Source organism: Cetorhinus maximus, unplaced genomic scaffold (genome assembly GCF_964194155.1).
Source record: "Cetorhinus maximus unplaced genomic scaffold, sCetMax3.hap1.1 HAP1_SCAFFOLD_1246, whole genome shotgun sequence".
In the NCBI taxonomy this organism is placed as follows: domain Eukaryota; kingdom Metazoa; phylum Chordata; class Chondrichthyes; order Lamniformes; family Cetorhinidae; genus Cetorhinus; species Cetorhinus maximus.
The window spans coordinates 21,338-44,869 of NW_027597188.1; the positions used below are offsets into that span (position 1 = coordinate 21,338).

General features: G+C 46.5%; 1 protein-coding gene and 1 non-coding gene across 2 annotated transcripts in view; one reads left to right on the forward strand and one right to left on the reverse strand.

The window, feature by feature from the left end:
* The window catches only part of LOC144675959 (pleckstrin homology domain-containing family A member 7-like), a gene marked incomplete at its 5' end in the record, with an annotated part of 49,662 nt that overhangs the window by 20,788 nt on the left and 5,342 nt on the right, over positions 1 to 23,532 (forward strand). Inside the window, 11 exons of the mRNA XM_078536478.1 lie at positions 6,459 to 6,566; positions 7,133 to 7,186; positions 8,076 to 8,156; positions 13,530 to 13,679; positions 14,519 to 14,617; positions 17,521 to 17,629; positions 19,394 to 19,512; positions 19,833 to 20,015; positions 20,481 to 20,639; positions 21,213 to 21,494; positions 22,679 to 22,809. Of these exons, the coding sequence (XP_078392604.1) occupies positions 6,459 to 6,566; positions 7,133 to 7,186; positions 8,076 to 8,156; positions 13,530 to 13,679; positions 14,519 to 14,617; positions 17,521 to 17,629; positions 19,394 to 19,512; positions 19,833 to 20,015; positions 20,481 to 20,639; positions 21,213 to 21,494; positions 22,679 to 22,809 (1,475 nt within the window). The remainder of the gene's footprint in view (positions 1 to 6,458; positions 6,567 to 7,132; positions 7,187 to 8,075; positions 8,157 to 13,529; positions 13,680 to 14,518; positions 14,618 to 17,520; positions 17,630 to 19,393; positions 19,513 to 19,832; positions 20,016 to 20,480; positions 20,640 to 21,212; positions 21,495 to 22,678; positions 22,810 to 23,532) is intronic.
* Positions 16,940 to 17,102, reverse strand: LOC144675964 (U1 spliceosomal RNA). Its single transcript, XR_013575214.1, has one exon. It is a non-coding gene; the product is annotated as a U1 spliceosomal RNA (small nuclear RNA).

Consider the following 23,532-nt stretch of genomic DNA (forward strand, 5'->3'; position numbering starts at 1 on the left):
CATATCGGTAGCAGGGAAAATGCTGGAATCTATTATAAAAAGTGTGATAACTGGGACACTTAGAAAATAGGGCACAGTCAATATGGATTTATGAAAGGGAAATCATGTTTAACAAACCTGTTCGAGTTTTTTGCGCATGTAACTAGCAGAATAGATAATAGTTGTTTGTCAGGACAAAGTTGTTGAAAAAAGAGACATGTCTAAACTTTTCGTCTTACACTCATCAGGACACTCGCAAGAATACCAATATAAGGGAAAAACAACAATTTATACTGTATGAGAAGAGACTGCTGATTGGTTGGCAAGTGCTGTTGCCATGGAGAATGCACCACTGATGGTGACTGACAGTTAACTGCCAACAATGTTTGAAATTTAAACCAGGCATCTTGACCCTGATTGGTCAAGGCATTGCCCTGAGGCATGAGAGCGAATGGCTGTCACTTATTTTGTTTAGCTGAAACAGGCGCAATGTGTGTACATGTTCTTTCTGTCTGCAAAGAACAGGACCTGTGTATTAATATATGCAGCTTCCAAATGCGGCACACTGCGAGCCCAACTGACAATCTTAAATTGGTTGTAGGCATAACTCTTAGCACACTGAGGATTATTCAGCAAATGTTGTCCAATCGCGGAATCACGTCTAATGTTACATAGAAACTAGGAGCAGGAGTAGGCCATTCGGCCCTTCGAGCCTGCTCCGCCATTCATTATGATCATGGCTGATCATCCAACTCAATAGCCTGCTCCCGCTTTCTCCCCCTATCCTTTGATCCCTTTCGCCCCAAGAGTTATATCTAACTTCTTCTTGAAAACATACAATGTTTTGGTCTCAACTACTTTCTGTGGTAATGATTTCCACAGGCTCACCACTCTCTGGGTGAAGAAATTTCTCCTCATCTCAGTCCTAAATGGTCTACCCCATATCCTCAGACTGTGACCCCTGGTCCTGGACTCCCCCACCATCGGGAACATCCTTCCTGTATCTACCCTGTCTAGTCCTGTTAGAATTTTATAGGTTTCTATGAGATCCCCCCCTCATTCTTCTGAACTCCAGTGAATATAATCCTAATCGATTCAATCTCTCCTCATATGTCAGTCCCGCCATCCCAGGAATCGGGTAAACTTTCACTGCACTCCCTCTATAGCAAGTACATCCTTCCTCAGATAAGGAGACCAAAACTGCACACAATATTCCAGATGTGGCCTCACCAAGACCCTGTACAATTGCAGCAAAACATCTCTGTTCCTGTACTTGAATCCTCTGGCTATGAAGGCAACATACCATTTGCCTTCTTTACCTGCTGCACCTACATGCTTACCTTCAGCGACTGGTGTACAAGGACACCCAGGTCTCGCTGCACGTTCCCCTCTCTCAATTTATAGCTATAGCTAATCTGCCTTCCTGTTTTTGCTACCAAAATGGATAACCTCACATTTATCCACATTATACTACATCTGCCAAGCATTCACCCACTCACTCAGCTTGTCCAAACACTGTGCTTTGAGTTTTGCAAGCACGGGTGGATTGGGTACCACCTGTACCTTGCCTGTTGCGAACAGTGGCTGGGACATGCTGTTTGACACGATCCACCAGCCTTTGGGATGTACGACCTACATACCTAGCATCACACTGGCACTGAAATTCATATCCCACATTGATCATTTGTGTGACAGGCAGAATGTCTTTTTCACTTGATGGCAGAATCCTGTTAGCGGCGAATACCACTCGGGTTGGTACCTCACAGCAGCAGCGTGAAACAGATAACTTCACCTGTTGTTCAAATGTTTGAGATACCTTGCCCTTCCTGGGTAATCTGAGGCATATTGGGCACTTTTCAGGGTTGAAGGTGATGGCCTTGGGACCGTTCATGAGCTTGCGTGATAAACAGCGTGAAATGATACTGATCAGGGTGGCCATTATCCCACAGGATGTCTTTGATGCCCCTATTTCAGCATCCAGGGTTTGTCCTCACAGCTCGCTACGTCTGCATATGTATGGGTTGATCAACACACACAAAAGTGATGTCCTTCTCCCACACCTTATCTACGATCGATTCTGCACAACGTGAATTGGCCAAACGGTTGGGTGAGTTGTTACAACCAGTTTTGACCAAGTTACGAACATACGGATGGGGAGCAGAAATAGGCCACTCTGCTCCAGGGAAAATAATCCCAGTCTATCCAATCTCTCCTCATAACTAAAACTCTCCAGCTCAGGCAACATCCTGGTAAATCTCCTCTGCCCTCTCTCTAGTGCAATCACATCCTTCCTATAATGCGGATTCCAGAACTACACGCAATACTCTAGCTGTGGCCTAACCAGTGTTTTATACAGTTCCAGCATAACCTCCCTGCTCTTATATTCTATGCCTCGGCTAATAAAGGCAAGTATCCCATATGCCTTCTTAACCACCTTATCAACCTGTCCCACCAGCTTAAGGGACCTGTAATCTAAGGCTATCCTCCTCACTATTTACCATCCCACCAATTTTCGTGTCATCCACGAACTTACTGATCAACTCTCCTATATTCAAACAAAAAGCTACTGCGGATGCTGGAAATACAAAACAAAAACAGAATTACCTGGAAAAACTCAGCAGGTCTGGCAGCATCGGTGGAGAAGAAAAGAGTTGACGTTTCGAGTCCAACATGACCCTTCAACAGAACTGAACTCTTTTCTTCTCCACCGATGCTGCCAGACCTGCTGAGTTTTTCCAGGTAATTCTGTTTTTGTTCTCCTACATTCAAGTCTAAATCGTTTATATATACCACAAACAGCAAGGGACCCAACACCGATCCCTGTGGAACCCCACTGGACACAGGCATCCAGTCACAAAAACACCCCTCGACCATCACTCTGCTTCCTGCCACTCAGCCAATTCTGGATCCAATTTGCCAAATTGTCTTGGATCCCATGGGCTCTTACCTTCGTTATCAGTCTCCCATGTGGGACCTTATCAAAAGCCTTGCTGAAGTCCAAGTAGACTACGTCAAATGCATTGCCCTCATCTACACACCTGGTCACCTCTTCGAAAAATTCAATCAAATTGATCAGATGTGACCCTTAACAAAACCATGCTGACTGTCCTGGATTAATCCCTGCCTCTCCAAGTGTAGATTAATTCTATCCCTCAGAATTGCTTCCAAGAGTTTCCCCACCACTGAGGTTAGACTGACTGGCCTATAGTTCCCTGGTTTATCCCTCCCTCCTTTCTTGAATAACGGTACCACATTAGCTGTCCTCCAGTCCTCTGGCACCTCTCCTGTGGCCAGAGAGATATTGAAAATTATTGCCAGCGCCCCTGTTATCTCCTCCCTTGCCTCACTCAACAGCCTGGGATACATTTCATCCGGGCCTGGAGATTTATCTACTTTTAAGCCTGCCAGTCCACTTAGAACCTCCTCCCTTTCTATGCTAATTTCTTTAATTATATCACAGTCCTTCTGCCTGATTTCCATACCCATGTCATCCCTCTCACTTATGAACACCGACAAAAAGTATTCATTTAGAACCCTACCTACGTCTTCCGGCTCCACACACAAATTATCACTATGGTCCTTAATGGGCCCTACTCTTACCCTAGTTATCCTCTTACTCTTAATGTACTTGTAAAATAGCTTTGTATTTTCCTTTATTTTACCTGCCAATATTTTTTCATGCCCCCTTTTTGCCCTCCTAATTTCCTTTTTAAGTTCCCCCCTACACATTCTATACTCCTCTAGGGCTTCCACTGTTTTGAGCCCTCGGTATCTACCATTAGTCTCCCTTTTTCTCTTTATCCAATCCTATATATCCCTCGACATCCAGGGTTCCCTGGATTTTTTGTTCCCACCCTTTATCTTTACTGGAATGTGTTGGCCCTGTACTCTCTCTATTTCCTTCTTGAATGAGTCCCACTGCTCTGACACAGATTTACCTAAAAGTAGCTGCTCCCAGTCCACTCTGGCCAAATCATATCTGATCTTATTAAAATCAGCCTTCCCCCAATTTAGAACTCTGACTTCTGGCCCATCCTTGTCCTTTTCCATAACAACCTTGAATCTAACGGAGTTATGATCACTATCTGCAAAATGTTCCCCCACTGATACCTCTACCACTTGTCCGGCTTCATTCCCTAAAAGTAAGTCCGGGACCACCCCCCTCTCTTGTAGGACCTTCTACATACTGGCTTAAAAAGCTCTCCTGGGTGCATTTTAAGAATTCTGCTCCCTCTAAACCTATCACACTATGACTAACCCAGTTAATGTTGGGGAAGTTGAAATCCACCACTATTACTACCCTATTATTTTACACTTCTCTGAAATTTGCCTAAATATCTGCTCTTCTATTTCTCTCTGACTGTTTGGGGGCCTATAGTACACTCCCAGCAATGTGATTGCTCCTTTTTTGTTTTTAAGCTCTACCCATGTGGCTTCATTTGAGGAGCCTTCTAAGACGTCATCCCTCCTTACTGCTGTAATTGATTCCTTGATCAATATTGTGATACCTCTTCCTCTTTTACCTCCTTCCCTGTCTCGCTTGAAGACCCTATATCGTGGAATACTGAGCTGCCAATCCTGCCCCTCTCTCAACCATGTCTCTGTGACAACATTGACATCATACTTCCATGTGTTAATTTGTTCCCTCAACTCATCTGCCTTATTCGTCAGACTCCTTGCATTAAAATAAATACCATCCAACCTTGCTAAGCTCCCTTGTGCTTTAACTGGCCTATAATTTCTATACCTTCCAGACTCACTTGCTCTCTCTTCTCATTTTGGCTGTGCATCTCCCCCTGCTGAACCTCCTCTCAGGATCCCATCCCCCTGCCAAGTTAGTTTAAACCCTTCCCAACAGCACTAGCAAACCTCCCCACAAGGATGCTGGTCCCATTCTGGTTCAGATGCAACCCCTGCGCCTTGTACAGGTCCCACCACCCCCAGAAACAGTCCCAATGTCCCAGAAATCTAAAGCTCTCCCTCCTTCACCATCTCTCCAGCCATGCATTCATCAGGACTAACCTCCTATTTCTATACTCACTAGTGTATGGCACCGGAAGTAAACCAGAGATTACTACCTTTGAGGTCCTGTTTTTCAATCTGTTTCCTAGCTCCCTAAATTCTGCTTGCAGGACCTCATCCCTCTTTCTACCTCTGTGGTTGGTACCAATATGTACCACAATCTCTGTCTGTTTGCCCCCCCCCCCTTTAGAATGCCCTGCAGCCGTTCAGTGACATCCTTGACCCTGGCATCAGGGAGGCAACATATCACCCTGGAGTCACATCTATGGCCACAGAAACGCCCATCTGTTCCCCTTACTATCGAGTCTCCTACCACTACTGCTCTTTCCGTCTTTTTCCTCCCTTCCTGTGCAGCTGAGCCACTCACAGTGCAGTGAGCGTGGCTGCACTCCCCACAGGAACGGTCACTCTCACCGTTTTCCAACAGAGAAACAGTTCTTGTGCGAGATGCACCCTGGGGATTTCCTGACTACCTGCCTGAGACCTTTCTTCTGACTGATGGTCACCCATTCCCTCTCTGTCTGCACTTCCGTAAGCTGTGGGGTGACCGTGTCTAAAAACGTGCTATCCACGAAACTCTCAGCCTGGTGGATGCACCTCTGTGTCTCCAGCTGCTGCTCCAGCTCTGAAACTCAGAACTCAAGTAGCTGCAGCTGGTGGCACTTCCTGTACACGTGGTCAGTCAGAGCACAAGGAGCTTTTAGGACTTCCCACATGTTGCAGGTGGCACATAACACAGGACTGAGCTGCCCTGCCATGCCTCTAGTTGAAAAAAAACCCTTACTTTAAGTTAAACACAGTAAAAAAAAAGTTAAATTATTTATGTACTTTAAAAAAAACTAGAACTTACCTTTCCTTAGCTTAGAGGAGATTGAGGGGGGACATAATTGAGGTGTATAAAATTATGAGGGGCATAGATAGGGTAGACAGGAAGCAATTTTTCTCTTTAGTGAAGGGATCAATAACCAGGGAGCATAGATTTAAGGTAAGGGGCAGGAGGTTTAGAGGAAGAATTTTTTCACCCAGAGGGTGGTGGGGAATCTGGAACTCTCTGCCTGAAAGGGTGGTAGAGGCAGAAACCCTCATAACATTTACGAAGTATTTGGATGTGCACTTGCGATGCCACATGGCATACAAGGCTATGGGCCTAGTGCTGGAAAATGGGATTAGAATAGTTAGGTATTTGTTTGACCGGCGCAGGCTCGATGGGCCGAAGGGCCTTTTCCTGTGCTATGACCTCTATGGTTCTATGACTCTAAGAAGGGGAAGGCGGGGGGGGGGGGCGCGGGAGAAAAGAAGGGGAGGCGGGAGTGGGGGGGGGTTGGGGGGGGGGATGGTGGAGAGATTTGATCACACCTGAAAGAGAATGTGGAGAACCAGTATATGAGTTTAAATTTAATGTTCATGGATTGAATTTGTTTGGGAATTTTTCTTGAACTCTTCTTTTGTGTTTACAGGGATCGATTTCCAGCTTCACTGAACTTCCTCCTCGACCTCCAACTTCAGCACGACCCAGCCCCAATCTACTACTGTCACCCGTCGGAACACTATCCCTCAGTCCTTCGGTAAATATCATCCCAATATTCACCAAACAACAGGAAACAGAGGCAGAGAGAGAAAGGAGAAGGGGGGGATGGAGAGAGAGAGGAAGAGGAAGAAAGATGAGGTGAGACAGTAGGAGAGGTAGAGACAGAGACAGAGAATCAGAGTGGGAACACTTGCCGTTTTTCAGGTTATTCTCTAACTGACTGGGAGAGACACTGAGTGGTTAGGATGGCAAGACCTGGAGTAGAGGGGGTGGGGGAAGGGGAATAGAAAACGCCAAATAAATGTTCAACAGTGTTTGGGGTTTTATGGAGTGAGGAAGTGATGATGATGCATTTGAACATAGTATTCATTCGGCCACAGTTAGCAAACTGCATAGAATGTATCACAAGTAATTTAGGGTACCGCGTGTTTGGGTACCGCATGTTAGGGTACTGGGTGTAGGCACCACGTGTAGGTAGCACGCGTAGGGCAGTGAGTAGAGTATTAAAGGGCTGTGTTATTGTAACTTACTCGATTTGAGTTGAAACATAGAACACATCGGGTGAGGTCACTGTGAGAAGCTGACAGAAATTTTCTCTTGCAGATATACGGGGAATACACAACCGAACCTGTCAAAATGGTGGAAAATGAAGTTGATGTAAGTCTTGGCTTTAGCTACATTGCATCACCTTTTACTCTGCTTTTAAGAATTATTCCTCCTCAGCAAGAACTTTTTTTAGATACAAACACTCCCAGGACAGGTACAGCACGGAGTTAGATACAGAGTAAAGCTCCCTCTACACTGTCCCCATCAAACACTCCCAGGACAGGTACAACACGGGGTTAGATACAGAGTAAAGCTCCCTCTACACTGTCCCCATCAAACACTCCCAGGACAGGTACAGCACAGGGTTAGATACAGAGTAAAGCTCCCTCTACACTGTCCCCATCAAACACTCCCAGGACAGGCATAGCACAGGGTTAGATACAGCGTAAAGCTCCCTCTACACTGTCCCCATCAAACACTCCCAGGACAGGTACAGCACGGGGTTGGATACAGAGTAAAGCTCCCTCTACACTGTCCCCATCAAACACTCCCAGGACAGGTACAGCACGGGGTTGGATACAGAGTAAAGCTCCCTCTACACTTTCTCCATCAAACACTCCCAGGACAGGTACAGCACGGGGTTAGATACAGAGTAAAGCTCCCTCTACACTGTCACCATCAAACACTCCCAGGACAGGTACAGCACGGGGTTAGATACAGAGTAGAGCTCCCTCTACACTCTCCCCATCAAACACTCCCAGGACAGGTACAGCACGGGGTTAGATACAGAGTAAATCTCCCTCTACACTTTCCCATCAAACACTCCCAGGACAGATACAGCACGGGGTTAGATACAGAGTAAATCTCCCTCTACACTTTCCCATCAAACACTCCCAGGACAGATACAGCACAGGGCTAGATGGGGAGACTTTACATTTGATAGAAGATGTTCTCCTTATTGTATTTGTATCTGTTGTCGTTCCTTGTTCTGTGTCCACAGGTGTTGTTGACCAGGCTGTGTGGGCAGGACCGAGTGCTACAGGGGCTGGTCAATGAAGTGACTCAGCTCAAAGCAGAGAAGGTAGGTGAGGAGCACTGATAAACTAGCAGACCAATTCTCAATTATTCAAATTATTCAAAAAGGGAGGGAAACAAAAACAGGTAAATAACAAAAGGCCAGTTAGATTAACATCTGTCATTGGGTAAATGTTAGAGTCTATTATAAAGGATGTAATAGCAGAGCATTTAGAAATACATAATCTAATCAAGCAGAGTCAGCATGGCTCCATGAAGTGGAAATCATGCCTGACAAATTTATTAGAATTCTTTGAGGAAGTAACAAGCAGGAAAGATATAAAGGGGAACCAGTAGATGTAAGGATACCACATGTAAGGCTACTTAATAAAATAAGAGCCCACGGTGTTGGGGGTACCATGGATAGAGGATTAACTAACTAATAGAAGACAGAGAGTTGGGATAAGGGGGGCATTTTCAGGATGGCAACCTGTAACTCATGGAGTGCCACAGGGATCAGTGCTGGGGCAACAATTATTTGCAATATATATTAATGACTTAGATGAGGGAAATGAATGTACTATTGCCAAGTTTACGGAAGACACAAAAATAGGTGGGAAGGCAAGTGGTGAAGATGACACAAAGAATCTAGAGAGAGATATAGACAGGTTACGTGAGTGGACAAAAAAAGTGGGAGATGGAATGTAATGTGGGAAAATGTGAGGTTATGCACTTTGGCAGGAAGAATAGAGGAGCTGAATATTATTTAAATGGAGAAAGACTGAAGAAAGCTGCAGCACAGAGGGATTTGGGGGTCATTGTGCATGAATCCCAAAAAGCTAACATACAAGTTCAACAGGTAATAGGGAAGGCAAATGGAATGTTGGCCTTTATTTCATAGGGAATGGAGTATAAAAATAGGGAAGTATTGCTAAAACTATACAAGGCATTAGTTAGACCACACCTAGAATACTGTAAACAATTTTGGTCCCCTTATCTAAGGAAAGATATACTGGCATTGGAGGCAGTCCAGAGAAGGTTGATCCCGGGTATGGAGGGATTTTCTTATGAGGAGAGGTTGAGTAGGTTGGGCCTGTACTCATTGGAGTTTAGAAGAATGAGAGGCGACCTTATTGAAACATATAAGATTCTTAGGGGGCTTGACAGGGTAGATGCTGAGAGGTTGTTTCCCCTTGTGGGAGAGTCTAGGACTAGAGGGCATAATCTCAGAGTAAGGGGTCACCCACTTAAAACAGAGATGAGGAGGAATTTCTTCTCTCAGAGGGTAGTGAATCTGTGGAATTCTTTACCACAGAGGGCTGTAGAGGCTGGGTCGTTAAGTATATTCAAGGCTGAGATAGACATATTTTTAATCAGTAACGGAATCAAGGGTTATGGGGAAAAGGCAGGAAAGTGGAGTTGAGGATTATCAGATCAGCCATGATCTCATTGAATGGTGGAGCAGACTTGATGGGCCGAATTGCCTACTCCTGCTCCTACGACTTATGGCCTTATTGTCCCCATCTCTCCCTTCTCCCATTCTCTTCTCCCTCTTCCTCGTGTCCCCTTTCCCTTTGTCCCTCATCCCATCCTGCTCCCCTGTAAGACTGACTGGTTGCTGGGAACTGGCTAGCTGCCCATTACTGGTCAGTAAAAGCTTTTTGGCCCACGAGAACATGATGTGATATACAACAGGAACCTGCATTGTAAAACCTCGTAGGATGCTTCATAGGAGCAAAATTGGCTCTGAGCCCCATGAAGATATTGGGGCAGATGATTTAATAATTACTGGAACAGGCATTACCGCAACTACAGACATGAATCCAGAATGTTGCCTTCCTAGGGCCAGGGTCAAGGATGTCATTGAACAGTTTCAGAGCACCCTGAGAGGTAAGGGTTAACTGCCAGAGGGTAAAGTCCATATTGGTCTCAAAGACACAGGTAGAAAGAGGGATATGGCCCTGCAGTCAGAATGTAGGGAGCTAGGTAGGAAATTAACAAGCAGGACCTCAAATGTTCTAATCTCTGGATTACTCCCAGTACCATGAGCAAGTGAGTATAGAAATAGGAGGGAAAAGCAGATGAATGTGAGGCTGGAAAGATGGTGCAGGAGACAGGGCTTTAGATTTCTGGGACTTTGGGATCAGTTCTGGGGGAGATGGGACCTATGCAGGTCAGATGGGTTACACCTAAACAGAGTCGGGACCAAGTTCCTTATGGGGCAATTTGTTAGTGCTACTGGGGAGGGTTTAAACTAACTTGATAGGTGTGTGGGAACCAGGAGGTAATACTAGAGAGGGATACCAGGGTATGCTGAATATTGAGAGAGACAGATAGCACTGGAGTAGGAAACAGTAGGGTATTGGGTGGGTTCAGCATGTGAGGGAAAATAATAAAGTCTAAATTAGGGTTCCTGTGCATGGATGCGAATGTGTGGAACGTGGTGTGTAAGATTGGTGAGCTGCAGTTGCAGATTACCATGTGGAAATATGATGTTGTGGCGATAACAGAGACTGGCTCAAAGAAGGGCAAGACTGGATTCAAGATGTTCAGGAAAGATAGGGAAGGAAGGAAAGGAGGAGGGGTGTCGGTATTGATTAAGGAGAGATTGCAGTGCTGGAGAAAGAGGATATCCCGGAGGGCTCAAGGACAGAATTGATTTGGCTCGAGCTAAGGAACAAAAAAGATGCAATTACATTGCTCCATGTAGTCTATAGGCCGCCAACTGGTGGGAAAGATGTAGAGGAACAAATCTGCAAGGACATCACAGAGAGGCTCAAGAATTATAGAGTTGAATTATCCAAATATAGCCTGGGGTAGTAGTAGTGTAAAGGAGAGAGAGGGGTAAGAGTGTGTTCAGGAGAGTTTTCTACAGTATGTTTCCAGTCCAATGGGAGAGGAGGCACTGCTCATCCTGGTTCCTGGGAATGAGATGGGCCAAGTGGATCCAGTGTCAGTATGGGAACATTAGGGGGGCAGTGATCATTGTATCATAAGGCTTATGGATGACTATGGAAAAGGACAAGGAGCAATCTAGTGTAAGAATAATTAACTGGGAGAAAGCCAACTTCAATGGGGCAAGAATGGCTCTGGTCCAGATTAGCTGGAATCAAAGGTTGACAGGCAAGACTGTAACAGAACAATGGGCTTTTGAAGGAGAGATAGTTCAGGCACAGTCAAGGTATTTTCCCTCAAGAGGGAAGGGAGGGCAAACAAATCCAAAACACCCTGGATAACAAAAGAAATAGAGATTAAGGTGAAAAAGAAAAAGTGTGCCTTATGACAGATTTCTGGTGGATAATACAACTGAGAACCAGGCTGAATATAGAAGGTTCAGAGGGGAATTGAAGAAAACAAATAAGAGAAGCAAAAAGAGGTTATGAAAGGAGACTGACAGCTAACATAAAAAAGGTATCCAAAAGTCATATAAATGGTAGAAGGGTGGTAAAAGGAGGAGTGGGAAGAATAGGGAACTAAAAGGGGATTTACGCATGGAGGCAGAGGGCTTGGCTGAGGTGTTAAATGAATACTTTGCATGGCCATGGTGAGAAAGGAGGCAGTTCAGACACTAGAAGGATTTAAAATGGATAAGATGGTGGTATTGGATGGCTGTCTGTACTCAAAAGTTGATAAAGCACCAGAACCGGATGGGGTGCATCCAAGGAAATTGAGAGTGGAAATTGTGGAAGCACAGGCAATAATTTTTCAGTCTTCCTTAGATTCAGGGGTGGTGCCAGAGGACTGGAGAATTGCAAACGTTGCACCCTTGCTCAAAAAAGGATGCAAAGTTAAGTCCAGCAACTACAGGCCAGTCGGTTTAATCTTGGTGGTGAGGAAGCTTCTAGAAATGATAATTAACGACAAAATTAATAGTCACTTGGGAAAATGTGAGTGAATTAAGGAAAGGCAGCACAGACTTGTTAAGGACAATCGTGCAATTCGGAGTTTTTGATGAGGTAACAGAGAGGGTTGATGAGGGCAATGCTGTTGATGTGGTGTACATGGACTTCCAAAAGCCATTTGATTCAGTGCCACACAACAGACTTGTGAGCAAAATGAAAGCTCATGGAATAAAAGGGTCAGTAGCAACATGGATACAAAATTGGCTGAGTGACAGGAAACAGAGAGTAGTGGTTAACAGTTGTTTTTCAGACTGGAAGAATATCCCTAGTGAAGTTCCTAAGAGGGTTGGTGTTGGGACCCCTGCTCTTCCTGATATATGTTAATGACCTAGACCTTGGTGTACAGGGCACGATTTCAAAATTTATGGGACAATACAAAACTTGGAAGTATTGTGAACCATGAGGATAGTGTAGAATTTCAAAGGGACAAAGGGAATGGGAGGACAAGTGGCAGATGAAATTTAATGCAGAGAAGTGTGAAGTGATTCATTTTGGTAGGAAGAACATGGAAACAATATAAAATCAAAGCTACAATTCTAAATGGGGTGCAGGAGCAGAGGAACCTGGGTAGTATTTGTGCATCGATCATTGAAGGTGGCAGGACAAGTTGAGAGAGTGGTTAATAAAGCATACAGTATCCTGGACTTTATCAATGTAGGCATAGAGTACAAGAGCAAGGAAATTATGTAACAACACTGGTTTGGCTTCAAGTGAAGCATTGAGCCCAGTTCTGTTTGCCACATTTTTGGAAGGATGTGAAGACATTTGAGAGAGAGTACAGAAAAGATTCACAAGAATGGTTCCAGGGATGAGGAACATAGATAGATTGTAGAAGTTGGGACTGTTTTCCTTGAAGAAGAGAAGGGTGTGAGGAGATTTGATAGAAAGGTTCAAAATCATGAGGGGTCTGGATAGGGCAGATAGGGAGAAAACATTCCTATTGGTGGAAGGACCGAGAACGGGAGGGCACAGATTTAAGGCAATTGGCAAAAGAAGCAATGGAGACATGAGGAGAAACATTTTCACACAGTGAGCGGTTAGGATGTGGGATGTACTGCCTGAGAGTGTGGTGGACGCAGGTTCAATTGAATCGTTCAAGAGAGAACTGGATTATTATCTGAAAGGGAAGAATGTGCAGGGTTATGGGGAGAAGAGGGGAATGGCTGTAGGTGAATTGCTCCTTCAGAGCACAGTCACGATGGGCTGAATGACCTCCTTCTGTGCTGTAACCATTCTATGACCAAAAGCTTAGTCAAAGATAGGTTTTAAGGGATGTCTTAAAGGAGGAGAGAGAGGTACAGAGATTTGAGGAGGGAATTCCAGAGCTTGGGACCTAGGCAGTTGAAAGCACAGCCACTAAATGGTGGAGCGATTACAATTAGAGGTGCACAAGAGGCCAGAATTAGAGGAGCGCAGGTATCCCAGAGGGTTCTAAGGCTAGAGAAGATTACAGATTTCGATGTATTGAGTGCACATTTAATAATCTACCTGATAATGTGTGAAAAGTGTTCTTGATGTGCCTGTTCGACTTTCTCTAGGACAAACTGGAAGGTGTTTGGGAAGCGACGCATTGTCAGATGATGGACTTTGAGAGACAGCCAAATATTGTGGAGCGGTTAGCGTTCCAACAGCAAATTCTTCAGGAGGATCTGATCCAAATCCGTGCCAGACTCTGTGACCTGTCCACGGTAATCTCTAACACACTGCCAGAATCGTTGGGCTTCAGCTTTAGAGAATTTCAGAAAATGGACCTGTTTCCAGGACAGCGTCAAACATTTTGGTTAAAAGCCTCAGCTCAGCCACTCTCTCTTAGCTCTGAGAGGCAGAGGACCATGTGTTGAAGGCCCACTCAAGGTGCAGAAGGACCTCTGCTTGAGCCCTGTCCTCTATTGATATATTAAATCAAGGCAACCCCAGTGCGTGGTTTATTGTTAGGAATTGGGATCATGGTCACTAACCTGCAGCTCCTCCTGATTCACTCTGCTCTCTCCTAGAGACCCTGTAGAGAGATTCAGCACCAGTCCCATCCCAGCCTCCCAGAAATTACCCCCTGCTCACCACCACCCCCCCAACCCAGATCCAGGCACCCACTGGGTCCAGGAGACGGAGGAGAAGTCAGAGTGTAGGATCCTTCTTCACTCCCTACCAGCAGCTTCTTGTGAAACTCTGATTCTGGGTGATGAGCAGACACAATTATATCAGGGGTCCACATATTCGATTCCCTCACATGGGAAATACATGAGTCTGGGGATGGATGGGAGGAAAATCAACCCCTAATAACCCCGACTCTCTGAACTTGAAGCAACCTCTTACCCTGCCCAACTCCCTTTAACTTTATGTGCCTCAATTTTATCATCAAGTCTCCAATGTGAGACTTTATCAAATGTCTTTTAAAAATCCATACACATGACATCCGCCTCATTTTCAGTGCATTCGATTTGTCAGGTGTCTGCCTGAATATCCATCCACCTGTCAAATCCTCTCTCTTAAATTAAAGATGCTGAACCTTATTTCTGTTCTGAGACAGGACATGGAACAATCTTGGAATGAATATGAATTCCTGGAGAATGAGCTGCAGAGATTCAGGTCCACTCGAGAGCTGCTCACCAGATGTGGGTCTGCGCAGGTACTTCTGCTCTTTTCATTTGTAAAACAGGACCTGGTCTAAATGTGCTTCCTACATGTGCTTCCTGTATCTTCCATTCAAAACATTCACTGGGATTCATCAGAAGGGCAGCAGGTTACACAGCACAATCTCTGAACTACAGCCACCAAGTAGCTTTCACCTTGGGCATCAGATGATAATTTGATAGGATCGCTCTTTGGTTCAAATGTCAGGTGCTTGAAGGGAAAGGCAGCTCGTATGTCAAATACATCACTGCCCCAACCCCATCACACCTCCCCACACTCACACGCACCCCCAACCCCATCACACCTCCCCACACTCACACGCACCCCCAACCCCATCACACCTCCCCACACTCACACGCACCCCCAACCCCATCACACCTCCCCACACTCACACGCACCCCCAACCCCATCACACCTCCCCACACTCACACGCACCCCCAACCCCATCACACCTCCCCACACTCACACGCACCCCCAACCCCATCACACCTCCCCACACTCACACACACCCCCAACCCCATCACACCTCCCCACACTCACACGCATCCCTAACCCCATCACACCTCCCCACACTCACACACACCCCCAACCCCATCACACCTCCCCACACTCACACGGACCCCCAACCCCATCACACCTCCCCACACTCACACACACCCCCAACCCCATCACACCTCCCCACACTCACACGCACCCCCAACTCCCACTCAGACACACACCCCACACTCACACACACCCCCAACCCCATCACACCTCCTCACACTCACACACACCCCCAACCCCATCACACCTCCCCACACTCACACGCACCCCCAACCCCATCACACCTCCCCACACTCACACGCACCCCCAACCCCATCACACCTCCCCACACTCACACACACCCCCAACCCCATCACACCTCCCCACACTCACACACACCCCCAACCCCATCACACCTCCCCACACTCACACGCACCCCCAACTCCCACTCAGACACACACCCCACACTCACACATGACCCCAGTCCCCACACACACACACACACACACACACTAATTCCAAACCCCACAACACATTCTCACTCCCTCACACTCATTCCCATAGACCCTCACTCAGACACCCTCACACACATTCCCACACATACGTTTCTTTTCCAAAAATGTACTTTATTCATAAAAATTTGTAAAATTATATTCCACACAGTTTAAATTGGACATTACTGAAAGTGTAATCCAGTTCCAATTTGTTCCCTACAGCATGTGACACTGAGTTTTCTCAATGCAATTGCACATGATATTGACAATATACATTCCATGACAAAGATATCAGTTTTACACCGTTTCCTTTCCCTCGGTGCACTAAGGCAGGTGGACCTTAGACAGTAACCTTTCCCCTTTGCGGCGGCTGCCCCAAGCTTTAGTGCGTCCCTCAGCACTTGGTCCTGGACCTTGGAATGTGCCAGTCTGCAACACTCGGTCGGGGACAACTCTTTGCGCTGGAAGACCAACAAGTTTTGGGCAGACCAAAGAGCGTCTTTCACCGAGTTGATGATCCTCCAGCTGCAGTTGATGTTTGTCTTGGTGTGTGTCCCTGGGAACAGCCCGTAGAGCACAGAGTCCTGTGTCACAGAACTGCTTGGGATGAACCTCGACAGAAACCACGGCATCTCTCTCCAGACCTTCTTGACAAAGGCACAATCCACAAGGAGGTGAACAATGGTCTCTTCCCCACCACAGAACCTCAAGGGCAGCATGTGGTAGCGCAGAGACTCTTGGTGTCCATTAAGGATCGATAGGAGGGGCCTTAATACCACCAGCCAAGCTATGTCTTGGTGCTTGTTGGAAAGTTCTGGTAATGAGGCATTCTGCCAAATGACTTTGACAGTCTGCTCAGGGAACCATCCCACAGGATCCACCCTCTCCTGTTCCCACAGGGCCTCTGAGACGTTATTTGTAGACCACTGCCTGATGTACTTGTGGTCAAAGGTTTTTTTTTTGCATAAACATCTCCACAAAGGACATTTTTTCCCACACATACACTCACACACAGAGATACACACACGTTATACACACTCACCCTCTCACACACATACTCAGACTCACACAGACATATGAATGTAGCCAGACGCACACATACAAAATTTCACCAGGTTACCAGAGGTGGTCCAATATGTTTTTTTATTCTTTCATGGAATGTGGGCATCACTGGCTAGGCCAGCATTTATTGCCCATCCCTAAATGCCCTTGAGAAGGTGGTGGTGAGCTGCCTTCTCGAACTGCTGCAGTCCCTGTGGTGTAAGTACACCCACTGTGCTGTTAGGAGGGGACTTATATATCAGGGGAGAGCGCAAATGCAATCCCCCACTACACAAATTTTGCAGCCAAATATCCCGCATTTGGGGAAATCACAGGTGTCAGCACAGCTGAAGTGCAATGGGCTAGCCTTGTCCTGGGAGAACCACCTTCATGATCATGGTCTCTCTCCTGCCAAGTAAGTTCCAGGATTTTGACCCAGCGTGATTCGGTCCCAGGATGTGATTGGTTGATTAAAGTGGGTAAATTTGATTGATAAATTTAAAACAGATAAGCGTGTTTGGAGGATTGGAATTGGATATGATTGGTAGATTAGAATGAGTCCGTGTGACTGGTCGATTAGAATGAGTCCGTGTGATTGGTAGATTAGAATGAGTCCGTGTGATTGGTAGATTAGAATGAGTCCGTGTGATTGGTAGATTAGAATGAGTCCGTGTGATTGGTAGATTAGAATGAGTCCGTGTGATTGGTCGATTAGAATAGAGAGGGATTGATAAGGGTCTGTGCGATATTTGAGAATGTTTCAGCTTTGCGTGTTGTGATTGGTTATTTGCCAAAGTAACTCCACCCATTTCCAATACATATGTTGCCTTTGACCAATTAGGAGCGAGGAGAGGCACAGCGTGATCTCTGGATGATAGAGGATGTGATTTTAGGCCTGAGCAGCAACAGAAAGAGTTTCCAGGCTGCAATAGGATCAACTCAACAACCAGGTAAGAAACCAACAGTCCTGAATACAGACTCTCCCAGGAATGCGCTGACCAGGCTGACCACCCAGAGCCAGACTGACTGGAAACTGATCACCCAGACTGATTGGGCACTGACTACTCTGACCCAAACTGACCAACCAGACTGACCGCAAACTGATCACCCAGACCCAGACTGACCAACCAGACCCAAACTGACTGGAAACTGATCACCCTGACTGACTGGACACTGACCACTCAGACCCAGACTGACCACCCAGACCCAGACTGACCAGAAACTGACCACCCAGACTGATTGGACACTGAGCACTCTGACCCAAATTGACCAGAAGCAGACCAACCAGATTGACTGCAAACTGATCATCCAGATCCAGACTGACCGAAAACTGATCACCCAGACTGACTGGACACTGACCACCCAGGCCCAGACTGACTGGACACTGACCACCCAGGCCCAGACTGATAGGAAACTGACCACCCAGGCCCAGACTTACTGGAAACTGACCACCCAGACCCAGACTGACTGGAAACTGACCACCCAGACCCAGACTGACTGGAAACAGATCACCCAGACTGACTGGACACTGACCATTCAGACCCAGACTGACTGGAAACTGACCACTCAGACCCCGATTGACCACCCAGAGCCAGACTGACTGGAAACTGACTGCCCAGAGCCAGACTGACTGGAAACTGACTGCCCAGAGCCGGACTGACCACCTGGACCTCAACTGACTGGAAACTGACCGCCCAGACCCAGACTGACCAGAAACTGAGCACCCAGAGCCAGACTGACCGGAAGCTGAGCACCCAGAGCCAGACTGACCGGAAGCTGAGCACCCAGAGCCAGACTGACCGGAAGCTGAGCACCCAGAGCCAGACTGACCGGAAGCTGAGCACCCAGAGCCAGACTGACCGGAAGCTGAGCACCCAGAGCCAGACTGACCGGAAGCTGAGCACCCAGAGCCAGACTGACCGGAAGCTGACCACCCAGAGCCAGACTGACCGGAAGCTGACCACCCAGAGCCAGACTGACCGGAAGCTGACCACCCAGAGCCAGACTGACCGGAAGCTGACCACCCAGAGCCAGACTGACCGGAAGTTGACCACCCAGAGCCAGACTGACCGGAAGCTGACCACCCAGAGCCAGACTGACCGGAAGCTGACCGCCCAGAGCCAGACTGACCGGAAGCTGACCGCCCAGAGCCAGACTGACCGGAAGCTGACCGCCCAGAGCCAGACTGACCGGAAACTGACCGCCCAGAACCAGACTAGCCGGAAGCTGACCGCTCAAAGCCAGGCTGACCGGACGCTGACCGCTCAGAGCCAGACTTACTGGATGGTGACCACCCAGAGCCAGACTGACCAGACACTGACCATCCAGATCCAGACTGACCGGAAACTGACAAATCTTGACTCTGACCATCTCTGCTATCTCCATGAAATAGACCTAAATAAATTTTATCGTCTACTGACTCCCACTGGGGTCTGGGTCCCACACACACACTGTCCTTTAGAATCCATATGCATCACTAATAATACCCTATAGAATCCATACCTCATGGTGTCCACATGATTGTTAAACCCATACCACTAGGACCCTGACTATATAGTATCCATGGTATGAATTTCCCCATCCCCTGGTGCCTGACAGTCCCTGTGCTCACACATGTCTCACACATGTTATGTTGAATGTTGTGGAAGCAATGTTTTGTGTTTATCCTGTTTTAACCCACATTGGTGTTTTTTTCCCCCCCTCCCCATCCTCAGTAATACCATTTACAGCCTCCCCTGTCCTAGAACATCCCTTTGGGCTTCAAAGTGACTCCCTGCAAACTCCATTTGAGTCATCACCACTGCCATCTCCAAACTCTGGGCCCCACAGGCAGGTGAGTAAAACGACAGCACTGGAAGGAATGACAGCTTCCCAAATTCCTCCTTCACTAATTGTTGATTGCTGGGTATTGACCACAGGATTTACTGCAGTATCTGTGAAGGTAGGTGAGGTTGAAGGATCTAGCAAGAAGCTGTATTGGTGAAATTGAGGGAATCAGGGAAAAGATAGGCAGGTGGGGTTGAGGGTTATTGAGGGAAGATGGGTAGATGGAGTTGATGGTATTGGGGTTAGGTGGAGTTGAGGATGTTGGGTGAATGTGGGGTTTGTTCAGCTTAATTCCATTCTTTGTTATTTTTGTGCTTCATCCTGAAGGTTCTAGATGATGTCCCTTGCAGGCCACCACTCCCCACACTGTTACATCACAATCAGCACAGCAAAGCTGAACACTGTGGGGCTGAAACAGCATCTCCTCCAATCCAGTCAGAACAGAAACATACACAGGGAGAGAGGAACGGTAATCTGCAGAACAACTCGGTAACAAATGGAAACTACAGGGTAACTTGCTTTACGTATTTCAACCTCTTCACCCTCTCCCCATATCCAGTTCCCTTTTCAAAGTTACTATTGAATCAGCTTCCACTGCTCTTTCAGGCAGCGTGTTCCAGATCACCACAACTTGCTACTTTAAAAAAAAAAGCTCACCTCCCCCTGTTTAATTTTTGACATTTATCTTAAATCTGTGCCCACTGGTTACCCACCCTCCTACCAGGGGAATCAATATCTTTTTATTACTCCATCAAAATCCTTCCTGATTTGACTGTCCTCCTCCTCTGCTCGGAGGGAACTCGCTGCTTCTCCACTGGAATTTGTTTTTGTTGCATATCTTGAGGGGAGTCAATAAACGCTTCTTGTCACAGACTCCACAATGGAAGAATAAAGTGAAAGGACTGAGAGTCATTGAAAGAGAGAGCAAAGTGATGAGGTGTGACACTCTGTTCTGTTCTGTCTTTGTGTCTCCAGGGCCAACATACACTGACTGCTGGGGGCATACACAGAAAAGGAAAGATGAGTGCAGAGGAACAGATGGAACGAATGAAACGACACCAGGAAGCACATCTCCAGCAGAAGCCCAGGACAGGTATCCTGTCTCAAAGAAGTGTGGCTGTGTCACCAATAATGGTGAGTACGATCTGGGTTAAACACTGTCTGTAACAGGATGATTGCAGTGTCTGTGTCTACACTCTGTACTGGCACATGGTATTCAATCTGGAACAGTTAAGCGAGTAGCAGTTGAAGCAATAAAACTGCATCTTTCTCCGGTTCCTCCTGTTCTCAGTGGCTGCTGCTTGTATACAATTGTGTTGTTCAATCTTTGAGCTAATATCCAAGCCCAGCTGTATCAGCTTAATTCACCCTCCTGTAACTATAGATCTAACTATAATTATACAGCACGGTCAATGTTTTCTCCAAGTGTTTGAAGAATCCGGGGAGTTATTTTAATGGTTGAGAGTTTGAATGGATTGACACAAATTTGTTTACAGAAATGACCAGAGTGCATGTTTTGCTCTTCTCCACCGATGCTGCCAGACCTGCTGAGTTTTTCCAGGTACTTCTGTTTCTGTTTTTGTTTTGCATATTTTACAACTAGGTTTGGATTTTCTTAATCCAAAGTGAGATCAATGAGGAAGTTTGAACTGATGAGGAGTGAGTGACATTGGCTTCACATTCAGACCATATTTCTTGACTTGTCAGAGAGGAGCAATGACAGGAGAATCAAGACCGAACTCTGCAAACCTCCTGACCAACAGACCAGTGACCAACCACTCAACAGGTGCCCATCTCCCTGCCAGCGCGGTGCCCTCTCGGACCAGGCCAGGAAATACCCCAACTGTTCCCACAAAACCAACATCTACACCTGAGCCACCTGGAACACGAAACGAGATGGCATCGAGTAAACTGGTGACGAAGCTTTCAGCACCACCAGAGGCAGCAGAAAGTCACACCCGTGAACATAATCGAATTGTAAGAAAACAGGTGAGAATTTGACAATGACCAGGCCCATGGTCTGGGGCTTCTTCCCAAGGTTCTGCCTTCATGTGAAATATACACTCACCAGCAGGAGGCAGTGGCTCATATTTAGGGGCAGGAACCCCAATTGAGGTGGGCTAATGCAGCAATATTGACAGTGGGGCCTTGGGGTTTCTGTGCATAGCAACAAATCTGCAGATGCCATTATTTATTAGGCACTGGGGGAGGTGTTTGTTTATTATTCATTCATGGCATGTGGGTGTCATTGTCTAGGCCAACATTTATTGGCCATCCCCAGTTGCCATTGAGAAGGTGGTGGTGAGCTGCCTTCTTGAGCCGCTGCAGTCCCTGTGGTGTAGGTACACCCACAGTGCTGTTGGGGAGGAAGTTCCAGGATTTTGACCCAGCGACAGTGAAGGAACGGCGATATATTTCCAAGTCAGGATGGTGAGTGGCTTGGAGGGGAAATTCCAAGTGGTGGTGTTCCCATCCATCTGCTGCCCTTGTCCTTCTAGGTGGGAGTGGTCGTGTGTTTGGAAGGTGCTGTCAAAGGAGCCTTGGTGAATTTCTACAGTGCATCTTGTAGATGGTACACACTGCTGCTACTGCGCGTCAGTGGTGGAGGGAGTGAATGTTTGTGAATGTGGTGCCAATCAAGCGGGCTGCTTTGTCCTTGATGGTGTTGAGATTCTTGAGTGTTGTTAAAGCTGCACTTATCCAGGCAATTGGAGAATATTCCATCACACTCCTGACTTGTATCCTGTTGATGGTGAACAGGCTTCGGGGAATCAGGAGGTGAGTTACTCACCACAGGATTCCCAGCCTCTGACCCGCTCTTATAGCCACAGTATTTATATGGCTAGTCCAGTTCAGTTTCTGATCAATGGTAACCTCCAAGATGTTGTTCTGTGTGCCACAAAACATTGTCAACAATGACTGAAAGACTACTTCATAAAATTAGACCCCAAGCCAGAAGTGGACTGGGGGGTGGGAGATTGGGAGTGGGTGAGAATGAATTAGAGTCGGAGAGGGTGTGAGACAGAGAGGAAGGGAGTGGGTGGGAATATGTGTGGGTGGGAGTTGATGAGAGTGGGTTAGAGTGTGAGTGAGTGTGAGGAAACAAATTGGTGCATTTGGACCAGTTGAGTTGGGAGCTGCCCATCAAATATAATGAGTTACTTCACTTACAGTGTAAACCCAGTAAAGTTGTCATAACCACCCGATATATCGATGTGGACCCTGAGACTCCCCTCAGCCCAGAACAACTGCAAGAGAAGCAAAGAACATTGGAGAAAATTAAGACGATGATCGCAAAGACCAGGTGAGGAATCACAATCATACAACATGGCTTCATGAAGGGGATATCATGCCTGACAAATTTGTTGGAATTCTTTGAGGAGGTAACAAGTAGGATAAGATAAAGGGGAACCAGTGGATGTAATATATTTGGATTTCTAAAAGGCGTTCGATAAGGTACCACACATAAGGCTACTTAATAAGATAAGAGCCCATGGTGTTGGGGGGTAGTATATTAGCACAGATAGAGGACTGGCTAACTAATAGAAGACAGTGGGTTGGGATACAGAGGGCATTTTCAGGATGGCAACCTGTATCTAGCGGAGTGCCACAGGGATCAATGGTGGGGCCTCAATTATTTGCAATAAATATCAATGACTTGGATGAGGGAGGTGAATGTACTATCGCCAAGTTTGCGGCTGATACAAAAATAGGTGGGAAGGCAAGTGGTGAAGTTGACACAGTCTACAGAGGGATATAGACAGGTTAAGTGAGTGGACAAAAACATGGCAGATGGAATATAAGGTGGGAAAGTGTGAGGTTATGCACTTTGGCAGGAAAAATAGAGGAGCTGAATATTATTTAAATGGAGAAAGACTGAAGAAAGCTGCAGCACAGAGGGATTTGGGGGTCCTCGTGTATGAAAAAGCTAGCATACAAGTTCAGCAGGTAATAGGGAAGGCAAATAGAATGTTGGCCTTTATTTCAAAGGGAATGGAGTATAAAAATAAGGAAGCCTTGCTAAAAC